Source organism: Octopus bimaculoides, chromosome Z (assembly GCF_046866305.1).
Source record: "Octopus bimaculoides isolate indiv1 chromosome Z, ASM4686630v1, whole genome shotgun sequence".
In the NCBI taxonomy this organism is placed as follows: Eukaryota; Metazoa; Mollusca; class Cephalopoda; order Octopoda; family Octopodidae; genus Octopus; species Octopus bimaculoides.
Window position 1 is genome coordinate 23557349 of NC_142944.1, and position 15686 is coordinate 23573034.

Below are 15686 nucleotides of genomic sequence, written 5' to 3' on the forward strand. Positions count from 1 at the left end.
TGAAATTTAAGTTTTCCTGTTTCATTCGAATATGCTTTCCCCACCTTGTTTTCTTTTAAGAATTCTCCCTTACCCTTCAATGACATTTCTATGGTTGAAAAGTAATGCACAAATAAAATATAAAAAAAAAGAAAAGAAAAAAGAGAGAGAAAAAAAAGAAAAGACCTAGGTGAAATTTGAGACCTTTTACATTAAAAATATTTAAACAAAAATCTGAAATACTTGAAAGAAGCTCTAAGTCAATTAGCTTCTAGTTACAGTTACTGAAAACAAAGGATCTGATATTTTGAGAATTTAGACTAAAACTATAAGGTTATTTAAATATTTATATTTGGTTTTTGCTAGTTAATCATTGTCTGGTTATTTTATTATTAACCTTATCATGTTGTATTCCTGCTGTAGCAAGAACAGGTTAAACATTATCTCTGTCAGATACTTGGTAAAATGGTAATGGAAAACATGCATAAGAAAAAAAAAAGATGCAGCCAATTTTGTCCATTAGCTTGTCTGCAATCGTTAATCTTTTACATGTTTCAGTCATTAGGCTGTGGTCATGCTGAGGCACTGCCTTGAAGAATTTTTAGTCAAATGAATCAACCCCAGTACTTATTTTTTAAAAGCCTGGTACTTATTTCTATCAACCTCTTTTGCCAATCCACAAAGTTACAGGGACATAAAAACACCAGCACTGGTTGCCAAGCAGTGGTGGGAGGACAAACACAAACACACACACACATACATACATATATACACACACACACACACATTTTATATATATATATATATATATATATATATATATATATATATATATATATATATATACATATATATATATCCATATATATATACATATATATATATATATACATATATATATACATATATATATATATATATATATATATATATCATCATCATCATCATCATCGTTTAACGTCCGCTTTCCATGCTAGCATGGGTTGGACGATTTGACTGAGGACTGGTGAAACCGGATGGCAACACCAGGCTCCAGTCTGATTTGGCAGAGTTTCTACAGCTGGATGCCCTTCCTAACGCCAACCACTCAGAGAGTGTAGTGGGTGCTTTTACGTGTCACCCGCACGAAAACGGCCACGCTCGAAATGGTGTCTTTTATGTGCCACCCGCACAAGCCAGTCCAGGGGCACTGATACATATATTATACATACACACACACACAACAGGCTTCTTTCAGTTTCCATCTACCAAATTCACTCACAAGGCTTTAGTTGGCCCGGGGTCACAGTAGAAGATACTCACCCAAGGTGCTGTGCAGTGGGACTGAACCCTGAAACCATGTGGTTGAGAAGCAAGCTTCTTACCACAAAGCCACACCTGAGCTGTGCATATGCAGCTTTTTTTTCTTTTTTCACTCAGAAGCTCATGTTGAGGGTAAATTTAGACACAGCGGCCTAGGTCTGAGAGGGTTAAAAACAATAAGATTGTTCTTTTTATTTATTTTACAGGACACCGTAAAATATCTTCAAACCCTTACTCACCATTACTACCATTTCCAGCCTATTTCACAGTCTCATTTTCCCCTCAGTTAGCTAAATATAACTTTACTTCAAATCTAATGCTCCCAAGTTTCTTTATTACCTTCTTGTCTCACTGTCCAAATCATTTTAAACAAAACCCACCCAGAATTCCTTCTCTCATCATGTTCTCCACTTTAACTATTGAAACAGTTCCAATTCCATATTTATTACACAATCTACCCCAACAAAAATGTTTATATATTGTTATTTCATCAGTAAGGACAACATTTCTTAACTCTTTAGTATTCAGATTACTTTGCCAAGTGTAATTTTTATTCATTTACATTGTTTTTTAATTTAGTATCCGTTATCTTGTAACTTCTAGATTTCAATGATATGATTGTTTATTCTTAGAATGACAACGTATAGTAGGTGTGAGAGGTTAGACTTGGCCAGTTTGAATATAAAGCAGGTAGAATATTTTGGCTGGATATTGGTGGTTTAAATACTAAAGGGCTAAACGATTAGAGAGAAGGATTTTTTTCCCCCTACATCAAGGAACTGCTTCTCTACAATACTATAGCTTTTTGCACACACATATACACACACTGTAGACACAAGCATGGTTAAGAAATTTTCTTCCCAAATGTCTTCTACTTTATCCCTAGGTCACCAAAGCCTTATGAGTGAATTTGGTAGGTAGAAAATGCATGGAAAATCATGGTGTGTATGTTTTACATTTGTGCATCTCCAAATATTGTAAGCTAGAAGTGGTGACATCATTTTCCTTCTTAAAAAATCATAAACTGGTTTTGTACTTTCGAAGAACGATGAAATAGGAGATCCCTTACTTGAAATCTGGTAAGGGTTAGTGAAAGGAAAAGTATCCAGCTGTAAAACAATGCCTCAATAATATATTCATCTAAGTCATGCTATCCTGGTGAAATAGACATAAAAAATACAAATGAAAAATTCCTAAACTCTTTAAAATGTCAACATTTTGGGGCTATATTTTACATAGTATAAGTATGAAGTGGCAGTATGGTAAAAAGTTTGCTTCTCAACTACATGGTTTTGGATTCAGCCCCACTGCATGATAAAGTCTTGAGTGAATTTGATAGACAGAAACTAGAAGAAGCTTGCCATATGTGTGTGTGTGTGTGTGCATGCACATGTTACTGTCTCCTTTCTTTAGCATGATATTTGTAAAGTGTTACTGTCATGCAAGCGGTGTCCTACGTTTCTAATCTTCTGAGAACGTGTCTGGTAACAGGGAAGTATTATCCTACTTGGAAACAGGTGAGAGTTGCTGACAAAAAGGGCATCCAGTCATAGAAAATCTGCCTCAGCAAATTTCGTCTGACACATGCAAGCATGGAAAAGTGAACAATAAACAATGATGATGATGATGACATGTAACTCACACAGACATAAGACAAAGTTTTTAAGAATATGCCTCAAAAGATAACTGTATTTTTAACTGTTCTGTATGTACACAGGACTTTGAGCTCAAGTTGTATAATATTGTTTATCTGTCTTGGTAAGAAATGAGCATGTTGCATAGTGAACAAAAATACCAAAATGAAATATACACTACAAGAATGTGGCATTTAAATTATTAATACCATAATCTAAAGATACATACTATTTGGATGAAACATCTTTGATATAAATCTGACAGTAGGTGGTTTGTTGGGATATTCCTCTGTGAATTTTATTGTTAATTTGAAAGTCCCATCTTCAAATGGCGTATCATTTGGCCTGCACAATGAAAATAAAAATAAAAGAGAACACATTATAGAAAAATGATGAAATATTTCATTTCCAAAACTGAAAAAAATAAATAAACAAATAAAATAAAATGAAATAGAGAGAAGGGTTTTCATAAAAATTTATAAATATTGTTGGTGTTAGAAATAATATCTGATGTGGACACCTAGTTGAGATAAGGTTTGTGTTATTTGCCAATGAGAATTAGTGCATAGCAATGATTGTAGTAAGGGAACAAAAAGGTACATACAAAATAAAGAATAGATAAATTGCTTACTACAAGATATAATAAGGAGGAAGGGGAGGATGTAGTCAGAAAATATAAAAGGAACAGAATTTGAAACAGGAGAAAAAAAAAGGCTAAAAATGGTTACATTAACTGGAAAGCTAAACATGGCTGAAAGAAAGTTTGTATATCATTTAAATATAGTTTAAATTTTGTATAGAATTAATAGACAGTTCATTCCATTTGATGGTAGGCCTAATACATTGTTTTGGTTCACTCAACAACTAGATTTTTGAGCATCTTAGTGAACATCAGTTTCTTGTAAGTAACTGAACCACCCCACTACCTCCTTTACCAGGATGGGTATTAATCACAACAACTTCACTAGCATTTACAATGACCAGCAAAAGTAAATGTAGTATGGAAAAAAAGGCAGCCAGCACAGTCTTTAAAGTGGTTAGCATTAGGAAGGGCATCCAGCTTTAGAAACAATGCCAAAATAGACAGTGTAACACAGAACTATTGAATTCAGAATCTGGATGAAACATAAAAAAAAGAAAGCATTTGCTTTAGAAAACTTCAAAATATCATGGGGGCAGGGGTTTGTTTATTTTTGTTATTTGAAAGTGCCTATAGACCATTTCCTCAGACAGATGAAATATTTTAAACTAGTAGTTCTTAAAACTATGTTTTTAAAAACATTAATGATTCTTAAATCGTCCCTTTGGTTATTCAAAGTTTATAATATATTAGAAATGTTTTCTTAAGTACTCCTAAAGCAAAAACATTTTAAGTATTAAGCTAAAATGTTTTTAAAATGTGCTAATTGCGTTCAGCCAAATTTCAAGAACAATAAAAAGATATAGAAAGTAAAATAAATGAAAAAGATTAATTAATAGTTTAATTGCTGTTACATTGGCAAATACTTCGTCTTTGTAAGGTTCACATATTTTGGCAGATAACTGAATGTGTTGTTTACATGGTCTAATTGAAGTGAAAGGAATAAGTAGTAGCTGTTGGCAATAATGAAGCAATAATCCCAAGACCCAGTCTTTAGTTTTATGATAGAACTAAAATAACAGTTTCTGATAATATTCTTCATTTTATCAACCCTTGAAGGATGAAATACAGGGACTACCTGGAGAAAATTTGAATGCAGAAAGGTAGGAATGTAACTATGTGCCAAAAGACATTTTGTACAATGCTATATTACTGGAATTTAAAAGTTACAAAAGTTAAACCAATAAAAGAACAGTTTCAGCAAGATTAGAGAAAAGAAATCTTACTTTTGGAATTAGGAAATTTCAATACAGATTTCATAAATTCATTTTGCAAATATAACCCCCTTGCCAGATACATCTACATTTGGCAGACATCTTCATTGTGAGTGTTATGTCAGATACTACCCTTTGAACAATGTCAAATATATTTGTCATGTTTTACGTAAATATGCTTTGACAAGATTTAAATCAGGAGGTTAAATGTCATAAGAATTTTGACACATCACTCCAATAACATTAGGGTAGACACAACATGGCTGAGAATAGAGAAGCAGTACAATAGGTAAGAGTGTAGAAATGCATGGAATAAAGATTTCATTAGTTCAGCTCTAGCTTGAAGACATTGTACTTAAAAAATCTATCACTTCCAATAATATAATTTTCATCAAACAAATCAAAAAAGTTGCCTCATTCTAAAAGTTATTTAATCAACACTAATAATAATGGTTTCAAATTATGGCACAAGGCCAGCAGGTTCAGGGAATGGTAAAAGTCGATTATATCAATGCCAATGTTCAACTGAAAGGGAAGTTAACCTTGATGGAATTTGAACTTGGGATGTAAAGACGGACGAAATGCTGCAAAACATTTTGCCTAGCTTGCTGCCTTAATCAACACTAATAGTAATGATAGTAATAATTGTTTCTGCTATAGGCACAAGGCCTGAAGTTAGGGGAAGGGCTTAGTCAATTAAATTACCTCACTACTCAACTGGTAGTTATTTTATCAACTCCAAAAGATGAAAGGCAAGGTCAATCTCCATGGAATTTGAACTGAGAACAAAGAGCCAAAATAAATACCACTAAGCATTTTCCCTGACATGTTAGTGATTATGCCAGTTTGCCACCTTAATAATCATCATCATCATCATCATCGTTTAACGTCCGCTTTCCATGCTAGCATGGGTTGGACGATTTGACTGAGGACTGGTGAAACCGGATGGCAACACCAGGCTCCAGTCTGATTTGGCAGAGTTTCTACAGCTGGATGCCCTTCCTAACGCCAACCACTCAGAGAGTGTAGTGGGTGCTTTTACGTGTCACCCGCACGAAAACGGCCACGCTCGAAATGGTGTCTTTTATGTGCCACCCGCACAAGCCAGTCCAGGGGCACTGGCAACGATCTCGCTCGAAAATCCTACAGGAGCCAGTCAGGCGGTACTGGCAACGGCCACGCTCAAAATGGTGCATCTCATGTGCCACCCGCACAAGAACCAGTCCAGGGGCACTGGCAACGATCTTACTTGGCTTGCCGGGTCTTCTCACGCACAGCCCATTTCCAAAGGTCTCGGTCCGTAGTCATCGCCTCGGTGAGGCCCAATGTACGAAGGTCTTGCCTCACCACCTCAGCCCAGGTCTTCCTGGGCCTACCTCTTCCACGGGTTCCCTCAACTGTTAGGGTGTGGCACTTTTTCACGCAGCTATCCTCCTCCATTCTCACCACATGTCCATACCAGCGCAATCGTCTCTCTTGCACGCCACAACTGATGCTTCTAATGTTCAGCTTTTCTCTCAAGATACTTACACTCTGACGGGTATTCACATTGACATTACACATCCAACGGAGCATACTGGCTTCATTCCTTGCGAGCTTACGTATGTCCTCAGCAGTTACAGCCCATGTTTCACTGCCATGTAGCATGGTTGTTCGTACGCATGCGTCATACAGTCTGCCTTTTACTCTGAGTGAGAGTCCCTTTGTCGCCAGCAGGGGTAAGAGCTCTCTAAACTTTGCCCAGGCTATTCTTATTCTAGCAGCTACACTTTCAGCGCACCCACCCCCACTACTAACTTGGTCGCCCAGATAGCGGAAGCTATCGACTACCTCTAGTTTTTCACCCTGGAATGAGATAGAAGTTGTTTCCTGTTTGTTTGCAGTCTTTATTGCACCTGAACATCTGCCACAAACAAAAACTAACTTGCTAGTTAACCTGCCTTTGATGTTGCTGCACCTCTTATGTGTCCATAGCTTGCACCGGGTACATCTTATAGAGTTACTACCTACTCCTTTTCTACATACTGAGCAGGGCCATCTACCTGAAGGGGTTTGTGTTTTATCTACCTTCCTACTTATTAGGATTTTGGTTTTAGCTAGGTTGACTCTAAGGCCCTTCAATTCTAGACCTTGCTTCCACACCTGAAACTTCTCCTCTAGTTCTGATAGTGACTCCGCAATTAGGGCAAGGTCATCAGCATAGAGGAGCTCCCAGGGGCAACCTGTCTTGAACTCCTCTGTGATTGCCTGGAGGACTATGGTAAATAATAGGGGGCTGAGGACGGAACCTTGGTGGACCCCTACCTCTACCCGGAATTCATTGCTGTACTCATTTCCAACCCTCACCTTACTGGCCGCATCTCTGTACATGGCTCGCACAGCTCTCACTAGCCATTCTTCTATCCCAAGTTTCCTCATTGACCACCAGATAAGGGATCGGGGGACCCTGTCAAAGGCTTTCTCCATGTCAACGAAAGCCAGGTACAGAGGTTTATCCTTGGCTAGGTATTTCTCTTGCAACTGTCTCACTAGAAATAAGGCATCAGTAGTGCTTTTACCTGGCACGAACCCAAACTGCATCTCATCTAAATTGATTCGCTCCCTAATTAGTTGGGCTATGACCCTCTCTGTAACTTTCATAACCTGATCTAACAGCTTGATGCCTCTGTAATTATTTGTATCTAAAGCGTCCCCTTTACCTTTGTAGCAGTTGACTATGATGCTGCTACACCAGTCATAGGGTATGACTCCTTCGTGTATCACCTGGTTCGTAATACGGGTGACTAGGCTATAGCCAACACTGCCAGATATTTTGAGCATCTCTGCAGTGATTCCTGATGGGCCGGGGGCTTTCCCGGTCTTCATACTCTTAATTGCTTTATCTACCCTGGTACTATCAACTCGGATAGCTGGTCCCTCTATTGGGTCGACATAAGGCAGGCTCTCTTTCTCCCATTCATTCTCTTTATTAAGCAATCTATCGTAGTGGCATCTCCAGACCTCTTTCTTTGCATCCTCATTTAATGCAAGCGTACCATCATCCATGCGAACACATTTCTCTCCTACAACATCACTATTCTCTCTCCTACACTGTCTTGCAACCCGAAATACCTCGAGTCTTTGGTCCTCACGGCGCAGAACATTGGCAAATCTTTCCTTATCTGCTTCCCCTCTGGCTAAATAAACCTGTCGCCTAGCCTCCCTTCTGGCACATTGGTACAATTCCCTGCTACCACCGTTCTTCCAGTCCTTCCAAGCTTGTTTCTTTTGTCTAATAGCCCTGTCTACCTCCTTGTTCCACCACCACGTTACTCTGGGCTGGGAGGGGACCTTACACCACCCACAAATCTGGTCGGTGGCTTTCAACAGGTTGTCCCGCAGAAATCTCCAATTGTCTTCCACGTTGTATGATGCTATATCCCCTTCTATTTCGTTAAATGCTTCAAGTAACTTGTCTCTAAGTCTCTGTCCGTTTGCAGGGTCTTTAAGCTTCCACACCCTTCTTCTCCAAGCCTGTCTAATTCTGGGCACCCATTTTGCCTTGATCCCAAAGTCGCTAACTACTAATCTATGTTGTGGGGTACATTCTTCGCCAGGGTAGGTTTTGGCATTTATAATAATAATGATATAATAATAATAATAATAATAATAATAATAATAATAATAATAATAAACCTTTCTACTAAAGGCACAAGGCCTGAAATTTTGGAGGAGGGGTCTAGTCAATTACATCGACCCCCCTCCCCCCAGTGTTTCACTGGTACTTAATTTATTGACCCCAAAAAGATGAAAAGCAAAGTCGACCCTGGTGGAATTTGAACTCAGAATATAGTGACAGGCAAAGTACCGCATGTTGCCTAGCGTGCTAACAATTCTGCCACCTCACCAGCTTAATAATAATAATAATAATAATAACTGTTTCTAATTTGGGCACAAGGCTACCAATTTTAGAGGAGGGATTTAGTCAATGAAACTGACCTCAGTATATAACTGGTACATTATAAAATCCGAAAGGATGAAAGGCAAGTTAACCAAATTCATTTGGAAGGAACAAACAACTATTATAACATGAATATTTATTTTATTGACCCCTGCAGGATGAAAAGCAAAAATTGATATAGGGCAGGATTTTCAAATATAACTTAAAGGTTATTCATCATTTTAAATCAATATTTATTCTGCCAAGCAGCCCTCATCCTTTGAATAATAATGGTTTCTAATATGGTCTCAAGATCTTATATTTAGGAAAGGGAACAGTCAATTAACAGGTACTTATTTTCCCAGCTGCTAGAAGAATGAACAGAAAAAATCTTGCAAAATATACCTTTGGCAAGATTTGAAGCCAGAAACCACAATTTACCTGTCACTTTTACCAATTCTGCCACCTGACAACTGTTAATAATAACTCATTGCAAATGTTTAGTAATATTAAATTCATGCTTGTTAACACACACACACACACACACACACACACACACACACACCTATCTTACAAGTGTCAATTTGTGAAATTAAACAGTTCATTAGCACTAGAGAAATAAACTGAAATGGTACTAGTTACTATTACAGAGATAAAGGGAAGGTTGGAAACATGTTTTAAAAAACAAAGAAAAAAAAAGAAAATAAACATGTTAAGATAAGACACAATAAGTTATTTCTTTATTAGTGAATTCTTGAGAAATCAGAACATTGTTATCAATATTACTTGATTTTGCATTCACTTTTTTTCCCTCTTTCCTTGGTTGATATGACTGAACATGTATACGCTCCAAGTCGTACACTGCAGCTATTTCTTCTAAATTTGTTTGTCCCTTTAATATAAAATTTAATGTTGGATGATTTGTGGGTGGGAGTGTTGTTTTTACCCTAAACCAATGTCATTTAATATTGCAGGTCATCGTTTTGAAAATCTTCTTCCAGCATACAAAACAATACAGGTTTATTTTTCAATAATCCAGTAGAGTGGAGCAGGGTAAAGGAAGCAAAATGGCAAACTATAAGGTTTACCCAAACGCGTTCAGTACTTCACTATTTCTTGTTGAAATCTCCATTGGTGTTGATTTTACTTTTCATCCCTCTATAGTTGATTAAATACCAGTTATATAGTCAGGTTAATATGATCACTAAATCACATATCCTACAGAAAAGAAAATGTAGCTATTATACTTCTTGTAGAGGTACAAAAACAAATTCCAATAAAATTTTATAATACTGTTGTTCTTTAAATCCAGGTCAACTTTGATCAAAGATGTTCCAGCTATGACCATCTTGTCTTTTTTCAGACAGTAGATCTCCTTTTTTCAGGGATTTTTTAGCTGCTATTCTTAGCAGGTTGATCATAAATATTGAGCACCCTATTAGATGATGGTTGCAATGTGATTATTGTGTAACCTTTTCTGCTGGATTAAGGTCAGCCTTATTATAGACAGTGACCTATATCACTAGAAGTTCCAACACTGACCATTCTGTATTTTATTTTCAGATGATGCATCTTTTTAAGAACTATATGCATACCTTCTCATTGAGTCCAATAAAGCTTTGAAGAGGCGAGTGTACAATTGATTGTACCAAATCTAGTGTGTTACATATATCTATATTTGATTGAGGAATAGCAAACAGTATAAGTCTTTTAATATAAGAGTTGAAATATGAAAACTGTTATTACTCTATTAGTAACATGATTGTGGTTGAAATATGAGTACTGTTAGTAATATAAAACATCAAATTAAATACAACTATATGAAACAACATATTAATAGTTACAGTAAGTTGTTGGTCTTGCAAACACAGCATTATTTATATCTAAGTAAGAAGACACAATTATACAAGAGAAATACAAAATTGTAACATGCAACCCTTACTCCAATGGTGAAAATTATCAATGTTTAACTGTCCAACAGATATTTTCTACCTGTGTGGTAATAGCCACACTATGTTTGGGTAATCCCAGGATTTTAAAATGCACAGAGGGACTAGATCTCAAGTATATATAAATATGTGTTTATAAACACTCTTAAACATTTTAACTTTATTTTATTGTCATACATTTAATTTTTATAATTTCTCAACAGATTTGATTATGATAGAATTTCTCACAAAATAAAAAAACTATAGAGTTTATGAAGTCTTGGGGTGCTGGTATGGCAGTGTTGTTAATACATTCTGTTCACAATTAACATTGCTTTAGGTTCAATTTCACTATACACTTGGACAAGAAGTTTTGTGAATGGAACTTGAAAGACAAACTTTGGGTGACAGACAATCTATTTTCTAGATTAACTAGCCATTGGATGCTTTTAATAGAATACATTCTGTTGTAAGTATTCAAGTTAGATCTCCCATTGTAAGATATCTTCCTTCCTCCAAACTTTTAGAAGCCCTGAATAATATAAGCACTGCCTTTTCTTCTTTAAGTCATGTAAAATACAAGCAAACAAAAACTACACACATATAAAAACAGGTGCTTTAAATCATTACCAACATATTTTGTTTAAGTTTCTCCAGCTATTCTATCAACTTCCTCATTTCCAAGAATGCTAACATGACCAGAACATCAGCAAGATGCTTAAACAGTAACCCAATGATAAAAGGAAATTTAACTATCTTTATAAGATTTCATATTTCCAAATTGATTTTGAAAAAAACTACACACAAGAAAAATCCAGAGACAACATATTCTATGTTAACCCTTTACCATTTAAACTGGCTATATCTGGCCCAGATATTTTATTTGCTTTATGTTCAAAGTCGCCAGATCCAATGTCATAAAAGTAACTGCATCATTAAATTCTCAAAACTAGGAGATAATGCATGATTAATTCAAAACAGTGTGACTAAATAAGCATTACGTTAGATAAAGTAATCTAAATGCTGAAGGGTTAACACTTTATTAACCCTTCAGCATAACTGTCTCCAAATGAATCATAACTGTCTCCAAATGAATCATAGCTGTCTCCAAATGAAACATAACTGTCTCCAAATGAATCAGATGATCTATTCCATATTAAGTCTGCACTGAATACTTGTGTGCATTCAATTTTGTTCAAAGTAGTTACATGATTATTTTTAAATATTTCTTAAGTAGTTTATAAAAAAGATTGGTGTGTAATTTTCAGGATTACTGACATACATACAGTTGGTAAGGAAATATTCTTTTCCTTCTCCTTTGAAGAAAGTGAAAGAGAAAAATATCTGAAAGATCAGATGTTATTTATAACATCTTGTCTTGAATAAACAATGAAATCACAATGTTAAATAATAATTTCAGAGTAGGTATTGTTTCACAGAAGATCGGTATTTCCATTTCTGCTGCTCAGTGAGAGAGGAAAACAAGGAAATTGTAGTTTTTTAGATTATTTGAATTAAAAATTAAAGTGAAGATATTGAATTAAAATCAACATGTACTTTTGGAATTAACATTAAAGTGTAAATCTTATAGTAATTTTTTTTCTGTCTTAGTAATTTCAGGAAATAATTCCTTGAAAAGTGTTTAGAAAATGTTTCATCTTGTTTAGTCAATATATTGTAGAAATGTGATTAATAATTTTGGTATAGATTTTTAAATTCCTTATAATTTTCTGTTAATTAGTGGGGTATGATTTTGACTACTTTAGAGAGATTTTTCCAAGGCAATTCTTCTCAATTTATAATGCTTTTTTCTATTTGTACACAAGGTGTAAAGGGATCACATGCAAGCAAAAAGAAAGCTTTTTTCTTTTTCTTTTGTTTTTTAGTGACTTTATAGAATCTTAGCAAACCTCAAACAATGGATTGCATTTATGATTTGGAACTGTGACAGTCTTTGAGTAAACATGGTCAGTTTAATAACTACATCAATAATTTTACATCCACTTTTCTGTGCTTGCAGGAACTGGATCAGTTTTATTTTTTAGCACAATCATTACTTATTGTGATCTCATCATTTTCATGAGGTTAAGTCTCTTCAAAGATTAACCTTCAACATTTCATCCTATATCTTCCATGGTCTACCTTTTCCAAAGGTTATTTCTCCATGGGTCATTTGGTACTTTGTTAGCCAAGCATTATCTTCCATAAACATTGCAACTCTCTTCCAACTGTATCAACTTTGCCTTATAACCCAATTCCTCTCTGAATTTGAGCTCCAGTGCTCATACACACTAGCATTTCACATATAGCAGAACATGCTTGCCTTATTTTTTCCCCACTCAAGACTCATGTTTCACTACTATGCAACCATACTTCACATTATCTATCCTTTACTTAGGGGATAAAAAAAATCCTTTTTCCTGCTGAGATAATAACTCTGTGAAAATTTTTTCACCTTATTCTTAGCCTGCTTTCAAATAGCCACCTATATTGATGATCAAGTCATCTAGGTAACAAAAGCTGACAGTTCATTCTAGGCATTAGAGAGAATTCATTTTATGGGTGCTTTTACAGCTAACTACTCCTGTGTGTCTGCTACATGCAAAGTTTATTTTCTGTGTCATCCTGTCTGTGATACAACTACTCCTCTTGGGCACCAGTAATTACATGTTTACACTGGGTACCCCATATGTAATTCCTATCACCAATACCCACTAACAAGACAGTAGAGCCTCATCTTATTTACTTCAAACTAAAAACCTTTCTCTTGACAAAGTTTTTTAGGCATTGCTTCTATATATGGAATTCCTTTCTTTATTAAACAAATAGAACTACTACGCTTCTTAATACATTTAACATTGGAATTGATTTTAATATGCTTTCTTAATTTTCTACCCAGAGACTGAGCATATCAGAGTACACTACTTTATATTACAGGGAGCTGAGAACCAGTTATTCCATACAGAATCATAATGGAATTTGAAAGAGACAGTATTTAGCAGTGACAATATTTACTTTTCACTTCTTGGTCACAAATGTGTGGGAGAAATGCAATATTTTGCTGTTTAAGTTTTGGGTGGTTTAATATGAATCTTCTTTATAGGGTTGTGATCATTAAAAATGTCCATGATTAGATAGGGTTTAGTGGGGGGTTAAGCTGTCTTTTTAATTCTATGACATAAACTTCTGTGTCAGACAATTATTGAGCTGAAAATTAAGTTGGGTAAAGTAACACAAACAAATGTAATTACATAAAGTTAGCCAAGAATAACTCAAATGGCCCAAGAACATGAATTTAAATAATTCAGATGGGTGTATTGAATGATGTATACAAAAAGATTAGCAATGGATTAAAATGTTACTCTTAATGAGAAAAACAAAATATAAATCTAACAGTAATTCTAAATAACACTCAAAAAGAGAAGGGAGATAATTTCAAGACACAGTATTTCACATAAAAATCTTCCTTCTTTGGCAATTAAATCTGATCTATGAGAGCAGAAAAATATAACAGTTACAGACATGTTAAGCCTCATCAGTCAAGACATTCTACTCCAGACTACTTTGATCAATTAACTCAGATTGCAGTATGTAGAAAAACAGTTGTGAATGGATTTGGTATACAAACTGAAAGAAGCCCATAATGCATGTGTGTGTGTTTGTGTCTCTTTGTCTTGACATTGCTTTAAAGTTAAGATGAGTGTCACTGTCATACAAGTGTCACTCATTTCCAATATCTGCGAGAATATATCTGGCCATGGGAGAATATCAAACCTGGCCACTAAACCATTAATCGTTAATTAACAAAGTTAACATTTTCTTTAATGATTTAACTTTAAGTTAACTTTGGAAATCATTATTGGACCAATTAACTTCTGTTACATTTAACTTCCGTTAACTTCAATTTAATTGAAGTCAATTGATCTTATAGTTTTGGCATTTTTTAAAGGTGTTTTTAGGTGATTTTTAGAGCAAAAACTGAGTTTTTTGTTTTTTCTATAATAAAATTTAACATTAATGGTTTATCAATTACTTCCGTTACATTTTTAAAGAATTAACTGATTAACGGTTAACGAAGTTAACTTTTTTGGTTAACAGATTAACAGAGTTAACTTTTCAATTAATAGTGCCCACCTTTGGGGAGTATTACCATGCTTGGAAACAAGTGAGTGTTGGCAACAGAAAGGACATCTGACTAGAAAATCTGCCTCAAACTGTTTGGCCCATGCAAGCATGGAAATGTGGGTCTTAATATTTTGATTACATCATTCAGTACATCAGCACTAGCAGTGACTTGCATGTAACAAATCAGAGTTACTAATATCTAACATCAGAGCTACGGATGCCATAATGTTTATTATAACCTCCCACCCACGCTAGCATGGAACACAGACGTTAAATGATGATGATGATTTAATCTGATGCTATCAGGACTCTTAAAATTAGTTTCTTGGAGACGATACTAAGGGTGGATAACTGTGAAGAATCTTTTTATCTTTTACTTGTTTCAGCCATGTTAGGGCGCTGCTCCGAAGGGCTTATTCAAACAAATCAACCCTGGTGCTTATTTTATAAGTCTGGTACTTACTCTACTGGTCTCTTTAGCTGAACTGTTTAAGTTATGAGGATGTAAACAAACCAGCACCAGTCGTCAAGCAGTGACAAGGGACATAAATGGAGAGATAAACATAGATATATACATACATACATACACATCTCTCTCTTACACACACACACACACCAGATTTTCAGCTTACCAAATTCACTCACAAGGCTTTGGTCAGCCAGGGTTATAGTAGAAGATACTTGACCAAGCCGCTGCCTTACAATGGGACTGAACCCAAAACTATGTGGTTGGAAAGCAAGCTTCTTGTCACGGAGCCATATCTTCTTGGGGATCTTTCATTATTTATGAAGGACAAGAACAAAAATAATCTTTAAGAGAAATTAAGCACTTTGCATCTAAGCAAGATTCCCCCCCCCCCTTTCTTTGCACTTGAATTGTTTTTCTCTTTAATTGAAATCAAATGGACATGCAGTCAATATCATCATAACCTTCAACTCAAGGCC

General features: G+C 35.4%; 1 protein-coding gene across 5 annotated transcripts in view; it reads right to left on the reverse strand.

The window, feature by feature from the left end:
- The window catches only part of LOC106874636 (ubiquitin-conjugating enzyme E2-17 kDa), an 82217-nt gene that overhangs the window by 25675 nt on the left and 40856 nt on the right, over positions 1-15686 (reverse strand). For all 5 annotated transcript variants that reach the window (XM_089364976.1, XM_089364974.1, XM_089364975.1 and 2 more), the window contains exon 3: positions 3145-3260. In XM_089364976.1, coding sequence (XP_089221102.1) covers positions 3145-3260 — 116 coding nt within the window. The remainder of the gene's footprint in view (positions 1-3144; positions 3261-15686) is intronic.